Source organism: Mytilus trossulus, chromosome 10 (assembly GCF_036588685.1).
Source record: "Mytilus trossulus isolate FHL-02 chromosome 10, PNRI_Mtr1.1.1.hap1, whole genome shotgun sequence".
Classification (NCBI taxonomy): Eukaryota; Metazoa; Mollusca; class Bivalvia; order Mytilida; family Mytilidae; genus Mytilus; species Mytilus trossulus.
The window spans coordinates 11194862-11210915 of record NC_086382.1 but is presented as its reverse complement, the minus strand read 5'-3'; the positions used below and the strand labels follow the sequence as shown (position 1 = coordinate 11210915).

At 33.7% G+C, this 16054-nt stretch overlaps 1 protein-coding gene across 1 annotated transcript; it reads right to left on the bottom strand.

Moving 5' to 3' along the window:
• Nucleotides 1-2940: 2940 nt before the first annotated feature.
• Nucleotides 2941-14467, bottom strand: LOC134686846 (uncharacterized). The gene is made up of 6 exons (XM_063546658.1): nucleotides 14416-14467; nucleotides 9432-9823; nucleotides 8556-8708; nucleotides 6828-6954; nucleotides 4957-5148; nucleotides 2941-3279 (listed from the first exon to the last, which is right to left on the bottom strand). The coding sequence occupies exons 1-6, from the start codon at nucleotides 14428-14430 to the stop codon at nucleotides 3097-3099; spliced, it is 1062 nt and encodes a 353-aa protein (XP_063402728.1). The 5' UTR covers nucleotides 14431-14467; the 3' UTR covers nucleotides 2941-3096.
• Between the last annotated feature and the right edge of the window lie 1587 nt (nucleotides 14468-16054).

Below are 16054 nucleotides of genomic sequence, written 5' to 3'. Positions count from 1 at the left end.
TCATGTTGAGTAGAGTCGGCATACCATTCCAGGAGCTCCTGAGATAACCCCAGGTTTTTGGTGGGGTTCGTGTTGCTCAGTTGTTGTTTATGTATACTGTTGTTTTGTCTTTTGATCAATTTTCGTTTTTATGCCCCACCTCAATAGTAGAGGGGCATTATGTTTTCTGGTCTGTGCCTCCATTTGTTTGTTCGTCCGTCTGTGCATCCGTTCGCTTCAGGTTAAAGTTTTTGGTCAAGGTAGTTTTTGAAGAAGTTGAAGTCCAATCAACTTGAAACTTAGTACACATGTTCCCCATGATAAGATCTTTCTAATTTTAATGCCAAATTATAGTTTTGACCCCAATTTCATGGTCCACTGAACATAGAAAAGGATAGTGCGAAGTTCAGGTTAAAGTTTTTGGTCAAGGTAGTTTTTGATGAAGTTAAAGTTACATCAACTTGAAACTTAGTACACATGTTCCCTATGATATGATCTTTCTAATTATAATTCCAAATTATAATTTTGACCCCAATTTCAAGGTCCACTGAACATAGAAAATGATAGTGCGAGTGGGGCATCCGTGTACTATGGACACATTCTTGTTTTGCCATGATGTTGTCAGTTTGTATTTCGACTTATGAGTTTCAATGTCTAATTTAATATCTTTTGCCTCTCTATGTGTTCTATTCATCAGACCAATAATACAAAAGATACATGATTGCTCTAGTTGAGATATCACCATCACTTGGATCTATTGTAAATTTGTAACATGTTTTGGTATGGAGTATACATTTTTTCTACCAATAACTACATTACATAGAAGTTTCATTGCTGTTTCTTAACTTTTATTGAATTAGAAAAGACAAAAAGGAAGTGTTCATTTGTATGACTCATTCCTAAAAAAAGAAGATTTCCCTACAAACTGCTTAAGAGTATGCGAAGAACCTTATTTTGTGCTCAATCTGTAAGCCGATTTTACTTGAAAAGACTCAACATAATCTTGACAGTACTTAACTTTTATACTCGACATTGGTCTCTACTTTCATGACTTAAAAAGATGTGGTATGAGTGCCAATGAAACAACTCTCCTTCCAAGTCCCATGTATATTTAAAAGTACGTTCTTCAACATAAGAAGATGTGGTACAAGTGCCAATGAAACAACTCTCAGTCCAATGTATCAAGGTTAACCACTCTAGATCTTCAACATGGGGCCTTGTTCACACCAAACAGCAAGCTATAAAGGGCCCCAAAAATGACGTGTAAAACCATTCAAATGGGAAGACCAATATTCTAATCTATATAAAAAGCAAGAAACGATAAACACTAATGAACCACATCAACAAACGACAACTACTAGTCATCAGATTCCTGACATAGGACAGGTGCAAACTAATGCAGTGGGTTTAAAGGTTTAAATACCGTATAGCGGGTTATTTTCATGGGATGTAAATTTTCGCTTATTTTCGCGGATAGAACAAAATCGCCAAAATAAATTCCGCCAATTTAAAAGTGTACATGCAAAGGTAATGTTAAAAATGTTGAATCCGCTAAAATAATAACCGCCAAAATATTTTGTATACCTTATTCAATGAAAATCGCGAAATTTTACACCCGCGAAAATAACCCGCTATACGGTAGGTACCAACCTTCACCCTTATCTGAAACAATAGTGTAACATCACAACATAGAAAGACACTATAAGATATCATTTCAAATGTCTTAACTCAATCAAAAGACATATTAATTCATGTGAAAATACACTGAACAAATAAATTTGATCTTTTGGTAGGATGCCATGTTAATACGAAATCCATAAATAATGGCAACAGTGGTGAGAAATTCCAGAAAACCTGATAGTAAGGTGTACATGTCTAGCTGGCAGGTGTCATTGACCTTGACGCCATGTTTATGGTTCAATGGTCAAAGTTAAATTTTTGAGTTCTGGTCTTTTTTCTGATACTGTATGCAATAGGTCAACTAAATTTGCTGTATGGAAATATATTTGATGTACATGTCAGTCTTTACGGTTTTATTTGACTGATAGATATAGGAAGATGTGTTATGAGTGCCAATGAGACAACTCTCCATCTAAGTAACAATTTACAAGAGTAAACCATTATAGGTCAAGGTACGACCTTCAATAGGGAGCCTTGGCTCACACTGAACAGCAGTAGAGAAATGGTTATATCAAAGAATGTGTCATCTTTCTTTTTTAGGTCAATTCAAAGTACTAAGACCTTGTTGATAAATATTCTGTATCAACCTATCAACTAATACATGATGGTCTTGAAGTATAGATTCTAGGTACAGACGTTGTTTATCATCTTAATTTCATGTCACAGTGTTCTTTTTATTTAAGAATTGAATGCTTCTTGTTGTAAATTCATTGGGGTGAAAAAGTGTTGACCGAAGTACATTTTGTATGAAGCAGGGAAGCTTGTGATTGTGCTACGGTCAAATTTGTATTCTTGTCTTTCTTTCTTTTTTGTGTACATGTGTTTTGTCTATAATTTTCTACATTTAATTTTGTTTTTTCTTCGTTGACATAGCTATTTGTTTTCATAGTGATTAAGATTATAGCACTATGTTGACTGTTGTACCCAAATTTTGAAATTTTTACTCATTATTTGTATTTGTTTTCTTCACACTTTTTTGTCAATACAAATTAAAGCAATTAGATGCAACTGTCGTACTAGTGAGAGGTTTAGCTATCTATAAAATCAGGTTTAATCCATCATTTCTACAAAAGAAACTTCCTGTACCAAGTCAGGAAAATGACCATTGTTTTCATGCTGTGTACGTGTATGAGCTTTTGATTTCAATGCCATTTGAATTTTCCTTGGATTTGTTTTGTAATGATATTTAGTGTATCCAATGCATGGTTATATATACTGGTAAATAGTTTTTACAGAATCCAGTACAGGCATTTCGAGTGTATGGCAAATTAATAAATTAAGCATTTGTCAAAACTGTATGTTAGTTTAAATTATAAAACAACATTGCAGGGAAATATTTTCACTTCTCCATTAAACTATATTCACAGTTTCTGTTATTCAGTATGCCAACACAATAGATGTCCTTCTTTATATCACACAACTCATTATCAGTTTAATTTAAATCATTACTGACTGAGCTTGTGCTAATCTGAGGAACGCTTTGACCAAAATCTTTCGATCGTCAGCCTTAAAAATGTCAAACATGTTTGAGTAGTACAGCTTTCCTTTGTCCTCTTCTCTCAATCGCTCTCCTATATGATTTAAATAATATGGACTGACTTCAAGACATGTCATTATGATCTGTAAAACAGAATAAAAACATCTTATTAGATACCTATCAATTTGAGTAAAGAGAAAACAAATATTATGTAACAAAACAAGAGTGTACATGCTGAAATGTCTTTAGATATAAGAAGATGTGGTATGAGACAACTCTCCACCCAAGTCTCCCATTTAAAAGTAAACCATTATAGGTCAAAGTACGGTCTTCAACACAGCCTTGGCTTGCACAGAACATCATGCCTGCTTTACTAAACACTGTATTTGGTTGAAAGTATGTGCCTGTCCCAAGTCAAAGGCCTGTAATTCAGTGGTTGTCGTTTGTTTATATGTTACATATTTCTTTTTGGTTATTTTTTTATGCAAATAAGGCTGTTAGTTCTCTCGTTTAAATTGTTTTACAATGTCATATCGTGGCCTTTTATAGCTGACTATGCAATGAGCACGCCGTACAGTGACCTATAGCTGTTAATGTCCGTGTCATTTTGGTCTCTTGTGGGCAGTTGTCTCATTGGCAATCATACCACATCTTCTTTTCTATAATTAAAGATAAAGGTTTTACTATCAGTATCACATAAGCGTAACACTTAAATATCAATTTCAGGCAATGACATCAAGGTCAAATACTGTAAACCAACTTATTTTCGCGGATATTTTATTTCGCGTTTTACTCATTCTTGACCAATTCGCGGCTATTTAATTTCGCGATTTTCTGATTTATTTGATGAAGTTTAATAAGGAAAGATCCAAGATTCACATATTCGCGACGATTTATATTCGCGTTATTTTTCGACTCGCGAGAGTCGCGAATATAGATCGCTCGTGAAAATAAGTTGGTTTATAGTAAGTCATGCACTGTCATTGGTCATTGATCAATGTTCATGATGTTAAATTTTTGTGTTTTGGTTTGTTGAACATTGACCAATGAGCCATAACATTGAGGTCTGACAGATTAAACCTGCACTGCATACAGATATGTAAGCCTTACAATCATTCATCAATTAAAGGGGTACCCAACAATATGACTATAACAGATTTGGTAGTTTAATTTTCATAAAATGTTGACAAAAATATTTACCTCGTCTTAAAAAAAATCAAAAACAAATCCCTTAATCTGCACAGTATAATTTACACCCAAGATCACCCTTTGTTTTTTAATCTGTTGATGTTTCAACGTCTATTGTGTTTCCATGATGTGTTTTGTGTACTGATTTTCTTATCTAAGTTTATTAATTTTATTTATGGCTATTGCGTTTGTAACTTTACAAAACACTCCAGGGAGATAACTCTGTAAAAATCAGCTGAACATTTTAAGCACGTTCTATTGTTAAGGAAATATAAGGCTTCTCAATGAACAAAATTAGTGTTTGTCAATCTGTTATATATCAGTTGAAATTTTTCGATACTAGAGTGTGTGGTTCAAGTTTTTGAAATTTTTATAATTTTGTCAAAGTGTCATTGTAAATATTTTGTCCAAATTTTATTGAAATTAAACGAGTCAAATTTAGTTAAGTAAATGTGTCTGGTTTCACCTTAGATACATAGCAGTTTGAAAAACATTTATCTTTATCATTGAGATTACTAATATGTAGTATGTTATTAAAACTTTTAAGAATCAACTCCTTGATCTGTTAAATGACCCATTAATTTCAAGTAAGTACATGTATAAGTGTCCAAGGTCAATACATGCATCCATACCTTTGATCCAACTAATATCATTCCAAAACTACATGGCTTAAAAGCCGATCCTTTAACTTCCAGCAACAGCTGACCTGCATGCTGAGCTGCACCTTTTATATCCCAAGGTTGAAACTTAGAGCCAACAAATTCTCCTTGTTCTGGGTTAAGTCTTGTGTGCAAATCATCCCTTGAGTCATCACATTCTTCTAACTTAATAAAATACATTCACTTTAATTTCATTTCATTTCAAATTTAGATTTCACTCTTTATATTTTACACTATCTCCGTCAAAAAAGAGTTTGTGCTAATTTCAATTACTTGTAGCCGCTATGATATTGAACACAACCTTGGTGATGTATACCAAATTATCTTGAAATTGTTGGTTGCTATCTGTCATATTTGTTTCTGTTAATTGTTTTGTTATAAAGCATGCTCCTTGTTTTTTCAATTGAATTGTTTACCATTTTGTTCCCCCTGGGCTTTTTATAGCCAACTAATTCAAAGAAGACATCTATGTATATAGCCATTATGTATGCTCATTTGACTTTGAGATGAAGAATAAACTAAAGGGTCTAAGGACCCTGTGTCGTCCACATGATATATTATTTACAATTGATGAATGAAATTTAATGCAACCATTCTACTTTTGCTCTAGTTTCAGAGATACAAGTCAAAACTAGCATTTTCTGCTATATTCTATTTTTAGCCATGTCTGCCATGTTGGTTGGCTGGCAGGGTCATCAGACATATTTTTAAAAACTAGATAACCTGATGCTGATTGTGGCCAATTTTGGTTAAATTTGTCTCAGTTGTTTCAGGAGAAGACTTTTGTAATGCTTACAAAAATTTACAAAAAAATGTTTTTAAATTTGACTTTAAACATGTTAAAGGGCAATAACTCCTTATGGGGTCAATTGACCATTTTGGTAATGTTGACTTATTTGTTGATCTTACTTTGCCTAACATTATTTCTGTTTACAGTTTATATCTATCTATAATAATATTCAAGATTAAAACCAAAAATCACAAAATTTTCTTAAAATTACCAATTCAGAAGCAGCAAACCAACAAGGGGGTTGTCCGATTCATCTGAAAATTTCAAATCAAATAGAAATTGACCTGATTATTATATTCACCCCACGTTAGATTTGCTCTAAATGCTTTGGTTTCAGAGATATAAGCCAAAATCTACATTTTACCCCTATAGTCTATTTTAAGCCATGGCTGCTGGGTCATCGGACACATTTTATTAAATAGATATTCCAATGATGATTGTGACCAAGTGTAAACATGGCAAAGTTCTAGTTTCAGAGGAGAAGATTTTTTAAAAAGTGAATGCAACGACCAAAAAGAAGACGACAGACGCCAAGTGATGAGAAAAGCTCACTTGGCCCTGTGGGCCATGTTAGCTAAAAAAACACTGTTTCTTTGCTTTTTGAGTGCTGTTTTTTTGTTGTTGTGTTGAATGGTTTTACACTAATAAGTTCAGAGCCTTTTAAAGCTGACTATGAGATGTGGGCTTTGCTGATTGTTGAAGGCTGTACAGTGACCTATAGTTGTTATTTTTTTAGTCTTTTTGCCTCTTGTGGAGAGTTGTTTCATTGGCAATCATACCACATCTTGGTTTTAGTATTGATTTTGTGTCATAGGTGTATTACTGTATATCCTTTAATTTGTTTTCTTTTATCACATATTATATATATTATATCATGCAGTTGAAAATAGTGAACAATTCAAGCGACTCATCCCTACCAAAATTTACACAGTACTAATGCTCCCCCTCTCTCATGGATAGATTATGGACAAATATACAGAATAGAATGTGATCAAGCGAATGAAAATTAAATGTGACACCAATGTACAAAATATGAGATATATATATAACCTACCTCTGCAGTAGAAACAGTAGCATAGCCCTGTAAAGAACCAAATGGAATTTTTATTGCTTGGAATTCCAAGTCGGGGAATGCAGCGACAGGACATCCCTCTATGATAAATTCTTTTTTAATACCATCACTGAAATTTATACAAAATATGTGAGATCAATAGATAAATCTAATTTATTGAATTTTAAGGACAAATTTTGAAAAAGGTAAAACTGTCTGTCAATATTGTTCAACATTATGATCAGTATCTTAGAAAAATCATTGTATTGCTGTTTTCACAAAACTACAAAAGGCAGATTATTTCTTTAAATTCTTAGTCATGTTAGTTGAATCCCATTATCTTGAGTGTCACTGTTTGAGTTTTTTTTTACAAATACTGTAATTTCTGTTAATCTTAGTGCCCAGTACCATTAAGTATTATTTGAATCATTTTTCAGAAAAACAACTGTTCAATTATCTTTTTTTCTGATTTTTATTACCATGTACAAGATATTTTAAAAGATTTTGAAGTTGAATTGTATTTAATTGCTTACATCATCCCATACCAAATATTTCATGATTCCATCTCAATGCTGAACAGTTCTGCCAAATGTTCATGAAGCAAATGAGTGAGATTTGGTCAAAATTGAAAAGATGAAAGAGAAAAAATTATAGATCAAAGGAAAATGTCGCCAAAAAAAGCATGTACATGCGTGAGACTTGGCAGCCCTGGCTTAACCACAGTTATATTACTTTTTCCCAATCATTTTTTTAATGAACTGAATGACAGCTGGAAAACCTGTAGAATTTGACAAAAACATCCTTAATAACATGAACATTAACTGTACCATGGAGCTAGTTTTTTTAATCATTAATACTGAAAATGTCAAAGGGAGATAAATAACTGAACATACTTATTAATGTCATGTGAAAATCTATTACCCAAAAAGTCACCATGGTGGCATTTGTTACAATGTTCATGTATATATATATATATATATATACAATATATGCTATACAGATTTAGTTAACAAAAAAATGTACATCATAATTATCTTTATCATAATCAAAAACTAACTCCTCACCTAGAATTCTCAATTGATTGATAAACAAGAATGTGTCCATAGTACACAGATGCCCCACTCACATAATCATTTTCTATGTTCAGTGGACCGTGAAATTTGGGTCAAAGTCTCATTTGGCAATTAAATTAGAAAAATTATATCACAGGGAACATGTGTACTAAGTTTGAAGTTGATTGGACTTCATCTTCATCAAAAACTACCTTGACCAAAAACTTTAACCTGAAACTTGCACTATCCTTATCTATGTTCAGTGGACCGTGAATTTGGGGTCAAAAGTCTAACTTAGTAATTAAATTAGAAAGATTATATCATAGGAAACATGTTTACTAAGTTTGAAGTTGATTAGACTTCAACTTCAACAAAAACTACCTCGACCAAAAACTTTAACCTGACATGGGACGAACAGACGGATGAACGAATAGACAGACAGACAGAAGGACGAACAAACAGCCAGATGGACGAACGGACACACAGACCAGAAAACATAATGCCCCTAATACAATCGTAGACGGGGCATAACAAATCAATTTTCAGTTCAAGTTATTAATAATCTTTAAATGATCATGATAATTAGCAAATTTTAAATCCTTAGAGTCCACCAAATGATTTGAAGAATGTTTTGAATTATGCAATTTTAGTATTTATGTATAACTAAAGTAGAACATACCATCCTAAGAAACTGCAAGCTTTGCAAAATTCTCTCAACACTGGAACAAACAGTGATTCATATGAAGCTTCTTCCACACTTACAAAATAGATTAGTTTCTTTACAGCTTCCACAAAACTTTGTCCATGAGTATGAACATTCAGTTTTAACTGCCTGAAAATAAAATTAATTTTATTTCAATATTTCTTAATCATGTTAGTAACATGTTCATCATGTTCATTTTTTGATATTTGGAATAAAGAAAAAGTATGAGATCAGTCACAATTTTTGTTTCCCAGAAATACACTTAACTTGCAAATGTCATGTTATCTGCCACGGATAATATATTTGATATTTGGCTCATGTTTTGCAACATGCATATACATGTATATATATACACTATATATATAATCCATTGATCTACATGTACATGCAATCTTTTGATACCTGTATCTTGGCATTGCACAAGATCATGCTTTTGACTATTAATTCAGTTTTTTACACTAAATCCATTGGATGTTGGATGTGCACTAATTGATAACTTAGTCTTAGAGGCATGAATTGGTTTTTTTAGTAGTTATTAGCATGGTTAGTGGCTTTGAACTAGCTGTCAGTAACTACATGTAGTTAGTACTCCCAGGCCATACAGTAACATATAGTTGTTAATTTCTGTGCCATTTGGTCTCTTGTGGAGAGTTGTCTCATTGGCAGTCATACCACATCTTCTTTTTTTATATGTATACAATCTAAACTCATTAAACATTTATTTCAAGCATCAAGTCAAAATAAGAAAACAAACCCAATGACACTATCATTCTTATTTTCAATAAATTGCACTGCACATGTCATTGTTTATTGTATATTTTAATAGCCACTTACTCTTAGAAATACACTTACGAATAAGTCCCTGCTGTTGCAAGTTTTTGAAGATGACTTTTAATATCACCAAGTTCGCGTCCAATTGAATCAAGATCTGCATGTGACATTACTTTTAACTGTTCAAAAGAGAAGTCAATGTTTATTTTTTCAGATATATAATCAGCTGCTTGTTTTAATTCTACATTAAGAGGTGGAACAGCTGTACAAATGTCCAGCAACTCTTCATGATTTTTTGGCGCATCATCCCAACTTAGATGAAGCCTGTCCAGTATATAAGAATTCCACTTGCTTGTGTCACGAGGAATTGTTGTCATCTTTTGAGATTTACAGCTTGATCCACTCGAATTGAGTTCACAGTCAGACTCTTCGTCAGATTCATTGTGATGCCGTTTTCTTGTATGTGTGTGTGGGTACGCACTGAAACCCGGACCGGACCGGACTCCGGACCCGGACTTGGGTATGAAACCCGGACCCGGACCCGGACTGAACGCCGGACCCGGACTGGGTAAAAATTATGAATTTTCTTATAAATACCTTTTCTTTTTTTATTAAGTGAAAGGAAGATAATTTTTGGAGAACTGTAACACATTATATTAATTATGAGATCATCAAATTTTGCCCTTACTCTTGTATAGTCTAGCATGCAAGTTAGACTTGCAATGATTCTGAATCTTCAATTTACAGTTGTGCAACTACTTTAAAATATGTATCAATGTTTACAAATGACTTTAAATATATATATATATATATATGCATCAATGTTTACAAATGACTTTAAAAAAAGCCATGGTAATATTTTTTTTTATAAATTATAGGGAGAAAGTGGATTTTCTTAAAATTATTTTTTCCCTTTTTTTGTTCATCTATCAGAGACATATAATACAATTATTATGTTTCTGAATCTATCCAGAAGGAAGTTTATTTTGGCAGAAATATACAAGATGCATTACATTTATAATAATTATGAAAATGAATCAGACCTGTATAACCAGACCTGATACATACCGTGACAGTAGTTTATATCGGCATTAGTGACGCGATGCATGAACCTGCATTACGTAATTGTGTAATAAGTGTATAAAAGTCCGATAGGAAATGGCAATAATACCATTAGTCATGCTGGTAAATTAGGGAAGGACCGAATTATAAACAAATGTAAAAAGTTTTATGACCAAAATGATATTTTGAAAACTGTTTTTACACGGAACACCGCTAGTTTGACTTTGAACTATGAAATGATTTAAGCAATAATCTTATTTATATTCTCAGACATTTATTTGTTTCATAAACGTAGGAAAAAATATTTTAAAAACGACTATAGTTGGCAGGAGTCCTTTTGTGCCAGTTAATGTTTTTCAGGGGTATCCTTACCGCAAGAAGTACAACTATAAATGGAGTAGAGGCATTTTTCAATAAAAACGTTGAACTGTTTATGGATCCCATCCTTCAATATTTGTAGGTCCCGTTTACAAAATTACAAGCGACAAACTACTACATATTTTTTTTATATTAAATTGTGAAACTCAGCAGCAGTATGAAGATAACATGTTTCAGAGTAAATGGGGAATGTGTCCATGGAACACAGACGATGTACCCGCTTGCATATCATATATCATTTTTTTTTTTTTATTTTTTACGTAGTATAACAACTCCAGAAAGGTTTCATTGACATTACCAACATTCGAACTTGATCTCTTTGTTGTGTATAAGTTTCCTAACATTTGGTAAAGTCAAACCTTTGTGTATGTTAGAGAACGGAAACGAAAATTTCAGCATTTTTTTCCATTTGTAAAGGAATTTTACTTTAGAGTGGTTTAAATGACACTTAAAAAAATTAAACGTGATCTGTGTTTTGTGGTAATATTATTAAGAATTGTGTATACACAGTGTGGGAACAGAACTGTACGGTTTTCCAATATTTTTGTCGTTCTGGAGACTGTCAATTAAGCATGGATCCGACATTTTGAAAATTACAAGTTGCTTGATGGAAACTTTGATGAACTCTAATATTACTTTATGACGTTTCTGCTTCAAATTTTGATAGCTTAATAATTTTCTATGTAACTATGAACCAATTAAATAATAAAAAAAAACGTGTTTCTTAGAATGGTGGAGATCCGAGTAGAACGATTAAAGCTGTCTCACATCAGCGATCAAAACTGTCAAATAAACATCGAAAAACCAATCGTTTCTACCAGAATTTTCACGTGTACCTTTTCTGATATATAGTTTCTCCTGTCTGAAAGTTTCAAAGCCATTGTTCAAGGAGAATTCCAAATATATTCATTTTCTCTATGTCAGATATTTTTATTGACAGTACAATCGCTTGCAAATCTACTGTACAATCACTTGGAGCATTCATACACAATCGATCGACCGAGTTTTATCAAAAACATCGCATATGCATTTCATTGGTTGTTCCTTGTCTGTCCTAAAATATTCATCTATGGTATTTGAAATGAAAATGAACTCAAAATTACTCATTTTGCCAATTACGATTATACCAAGGAACCTGTTTCAGGTGTCTATATCAGAGACAAAACTCGTACAATAAGTATACAAGACAAAATAAAGGTACAGTGCAAATGTAAAGAAATTACTAAAATGTAAATAATCCTCGTACAAAATAAAAAAAATATTTATATATACATGTACCGAAAGGTGGCTGTATGCTCTTGAAGGATAAGCATAGTGAAGTTTACTTAATTTATTATTTTCCATCAATTCAAAAATGGTATATCTATGTATTATAAGCTATAACTTCTAATGGAATTTCCGATGTATTACATGTGTAATCAAATGTTCAGACAGCAAACTTAACGACAATAAACAGTGTTCATATAGTTAGTCGTCGTAATGCAATATACGCCGGTATAGTAAACTTCAAACTAGTCCGGGGTTATGTCAGGTCACAGTCCGGACTCACCTGTTCAACATTGTGTATTACATGGGTGATCGCTGCTTAAATGCCGTTTATTGATTTTTCCGATGACTATCGAATAATTTAAGAAATAGAAAAATGAATAACGGAAAAGCCAAAAGCAAATCGGGAAAAAAAATCTTTCAATTTAACAAATAATTTGGTATATTTATATACAATCCGTATACTCCCAGTCCGGGGTTATTTAAGGTCACGGTCCGGACTCGCCTAGTATTATTTTGTTGATTCTCGGGTAAACGTCTTTTATTAATGTTTCAGACGATAATCCAGTAAGCAAAAAAAAAGAATGAATAAAAATGATAAAGTTCGTTTCATCAAATAATTTGTGAAGTTTTATATCTCTATCGATGTCTATAGTTTGCGAATACACCTAGTCCGGGGTTACTTCAGGTCACCATCCGGACTCGGCTAGTACATGTAATTGTTTCGTTAAATGTCGGATAAATATCTTATAATTGTTTTCTGTATTACATGCTTGATCAAAGGTCCCGTCAATATACTTTACGACAATAAACAGTGTACATACAGTTAGTCGTCGTAATGCAATACACGGTACTATAATACTTGGATGGGTACTTAAACAACTTATACAGCCACACAACATAACGACACCAACTTCAAATATGAGAATGCTCGCACTTACTGATCACAGCTAGTACATGGCCAACAACTAAAGGTAAAAAGCAATCCATCATGGTTTATATTTTGGTTATTTAAACACTGAATTACCAACAGCCTTAAAGTATCTTGTAAGTAATTCCTGGTTGTGTCTTCTTTTTTCGTTTTCTTTCAATTAACCCAATATCCTAAAGCGAGTCTGTGTAAAACTTTGTCAATAATACAATATGAGGAACAGTAAAAGATCATAAGAATTAAGAAGAACAATTAAAAGACATACAAATTCGTAGGAACGATAAGTCTTAGAGATTATAATAACTCGGATGAACAATAAAAAGTCACAAGGCTTCTGAGGAACAGCAAGAGGTCATAAGAATTCGGAGGAAAAATCAAGTCATAAGAATTCGGAGGAACAATAAAAAGTCATAAGAATTATGAGGAACAATAAGATATTATAAGAATTTGGAAGAACAATAAGATATCATAAACATTCGGAGGAACAATAAGAGATCATAGGAATTCTTATGATACTAGTTGACAATTCTGATATGTACAACTCGCTTACGAAAGAGGTTTATATTGATGAATTGAAAGTGATATTCACCTGCAATTTACCTGTGCACAATCGGCGCAAATGAAAGATCGAAACTTTTAAAAATCGGCGTAAATGTCAAACACCCAATAAAACACTAGACTTTCATTACACAGTGACATAACAACGCTACATTGATGTTCTCATGAAAGTGAACTAATATTAAAAGTGATTCATTAAGACTGCCAAAACAAGAAAGATCTAATTTCTTGTCCAATTGCATGTAAAGCACAAGTTAAGGCTAAATTCGTAAATTTCGATAAATGTTTATGAAGAGGGAGAAAATAACCGTCATATATCATGTATAGAAGTAAAACATTGAGTCATAAGACAAAAAAGTCGTAATAACTCAAAATTTATTTTTACAGTTTCATAGAGAAATATAAACACACGGACGCATTATTTAGAAAAGCAGGAATTCTATTTTTCCCTTTATGTCTAGAAGAAGAAAACAAACAAAGAAATATAATCCTCGAATGTTTCAAACTGTTGCGCTTCACTCTTCCTTTGAATAAAAATTTAATTTGCTTTCATTGATAATAAAAAGATTTTATTAATTTCCATAAAACAATAACGACAAGGGAATTATTTTATCTCTTCCTTACTTTACTTTAATCTTTTTGGTCAATTTTGCACTCGGAATGTGGATTTTTTTAAACTATACTATTACTTATTATATGACAGTATAAATCTTAAAAAAATATTTCTGAAAGTGGTAAAAAAAACCACAGTCCGGGTCCGGCATTCAGTCCGGGTCCGGCGACCAGTCCGGGTCCGGGTCCGGGTTTCATACCCAAGTCCGGGTCCGGAGTCCGGTCCGGTCCGGGTTTCAGTGCGTACCGTGTGTGTGGACAATCCGATTTCATCGGGGGAAATTATGTAAAGGGGAATGAAACGTGAAATCAGTATACGAGTTTCTCCCAATAAAGGAACACCTCCACAAATACGGAGCACAAATCGGCACCTTGTAAAATCGGCACTTAGTCAAATGTGCACCTTTTAAAAGAAAATTAGTTATTTAGTTACTTCTTCGTGTTAGGAAACGGATTGAATAACTGAATGTATTTATAAAGTCCCGCGAACAACTTTGCGCAGTGTCGTTTTCTCAGGCTTGCCACTATTTACATTCAAAACATTCTCTATATATGCAGTTTTAAAAACTATGTACAGGATGTTACTGTCTTGATATTAGAATAGTGTGCCTTCATGGCAGCTCTTAATCCCTCGACTGTGTCTGCTGATGTTGGCAATTGGTCAGTTCCAGTCCGTAATGGCCCTTGGCACGAAGATTAAAGAAGGATTGGTTGAATGCGCGTGCTAACGTTGTGACCTTTCTTGGTCCGGCTATCGTTTGACGTCAGATGTTAGTACCGATCTATATATTCATTAATAGGTCGTGTTGTATTTTATCAGCATGCATAGCATATTTTGTTTCCTGCGGTCTGCAAGGCTTTCCCATTTTAATGATTTTACCATGTTTGTTTAATTTAACATGTTTAAGACTGTGTACTTTCTGTAAAGTTGTTGTTTACAAATCGGGCTGCTCTTTCCTGCACTTGTTCAATAACCTTTATTTTAGTCTGATTTGTTGGGTCCCTTAAGCTGGGGTCACACATCCACGATTTTTACTACCGTTCTTGACCGGACCATTCCCGATTAAAATTTATTAAAAGTCTGATCAAGATCCTGTGAATCGTGGATGGAAATTCAAACTTAAATTAAAATCTGTAAAAAAAATAATTTGATCACGACAACAATCAGATAGTGTTCAGGAAGCACCGATATTCAACCGTTTCTAAGCGAATTAGTCCCGATAATCCCGTTCTAAATCCGCTTCTAATCTGATTTGTATTTTTCGCCAGGTAAAATTTGACCGAGTCTGTCACGACTGCGTCCCGAATCTACCGAATGTAATCCGACTGAGATCAGACAGTGACCAGACAGTGAACCGACGCTGACGGAAGATATCCGTTCGAAAACTGTCGGCATATTCGGGATGATCAGGTACTGTCGGAACGTAATCCTATCACGGTCCGCTCTATCGCATTGCAAACGGCTTTGTCTGGTCTCAGTCGTATTGTATTCTGTAGTTGTCGGGACTCTGACGTGGGTATCATTGACGAATTTCGTATTAATAACGGGACTGTTTCGGAACGGTTTCGGCAAACAACGGTTCGCAATCGACAAGATCTGGATGCAATCTGGACTCAATCGACAGAAAAACAGCTATGAAAAATTACTCTAGATCATTCCCGTTCCACAGGACACCGTCCAGAATACACAAGACATTGTTCGGAATTCGATCCGATACAGCAGAATCTGTCACGACATAGCCACACATGTAATCCGACTAGACAAAATCGGCTGAGTTGCCCCGATTGTTACGGGACGCACCTAACTGTCGGGATGCTTTGCCGAACTATTCGGATCCTTCCCGATCCGTAGGAATCTGTTACGAACTAAAACGAATGCGTTCAGACAATGATAGGA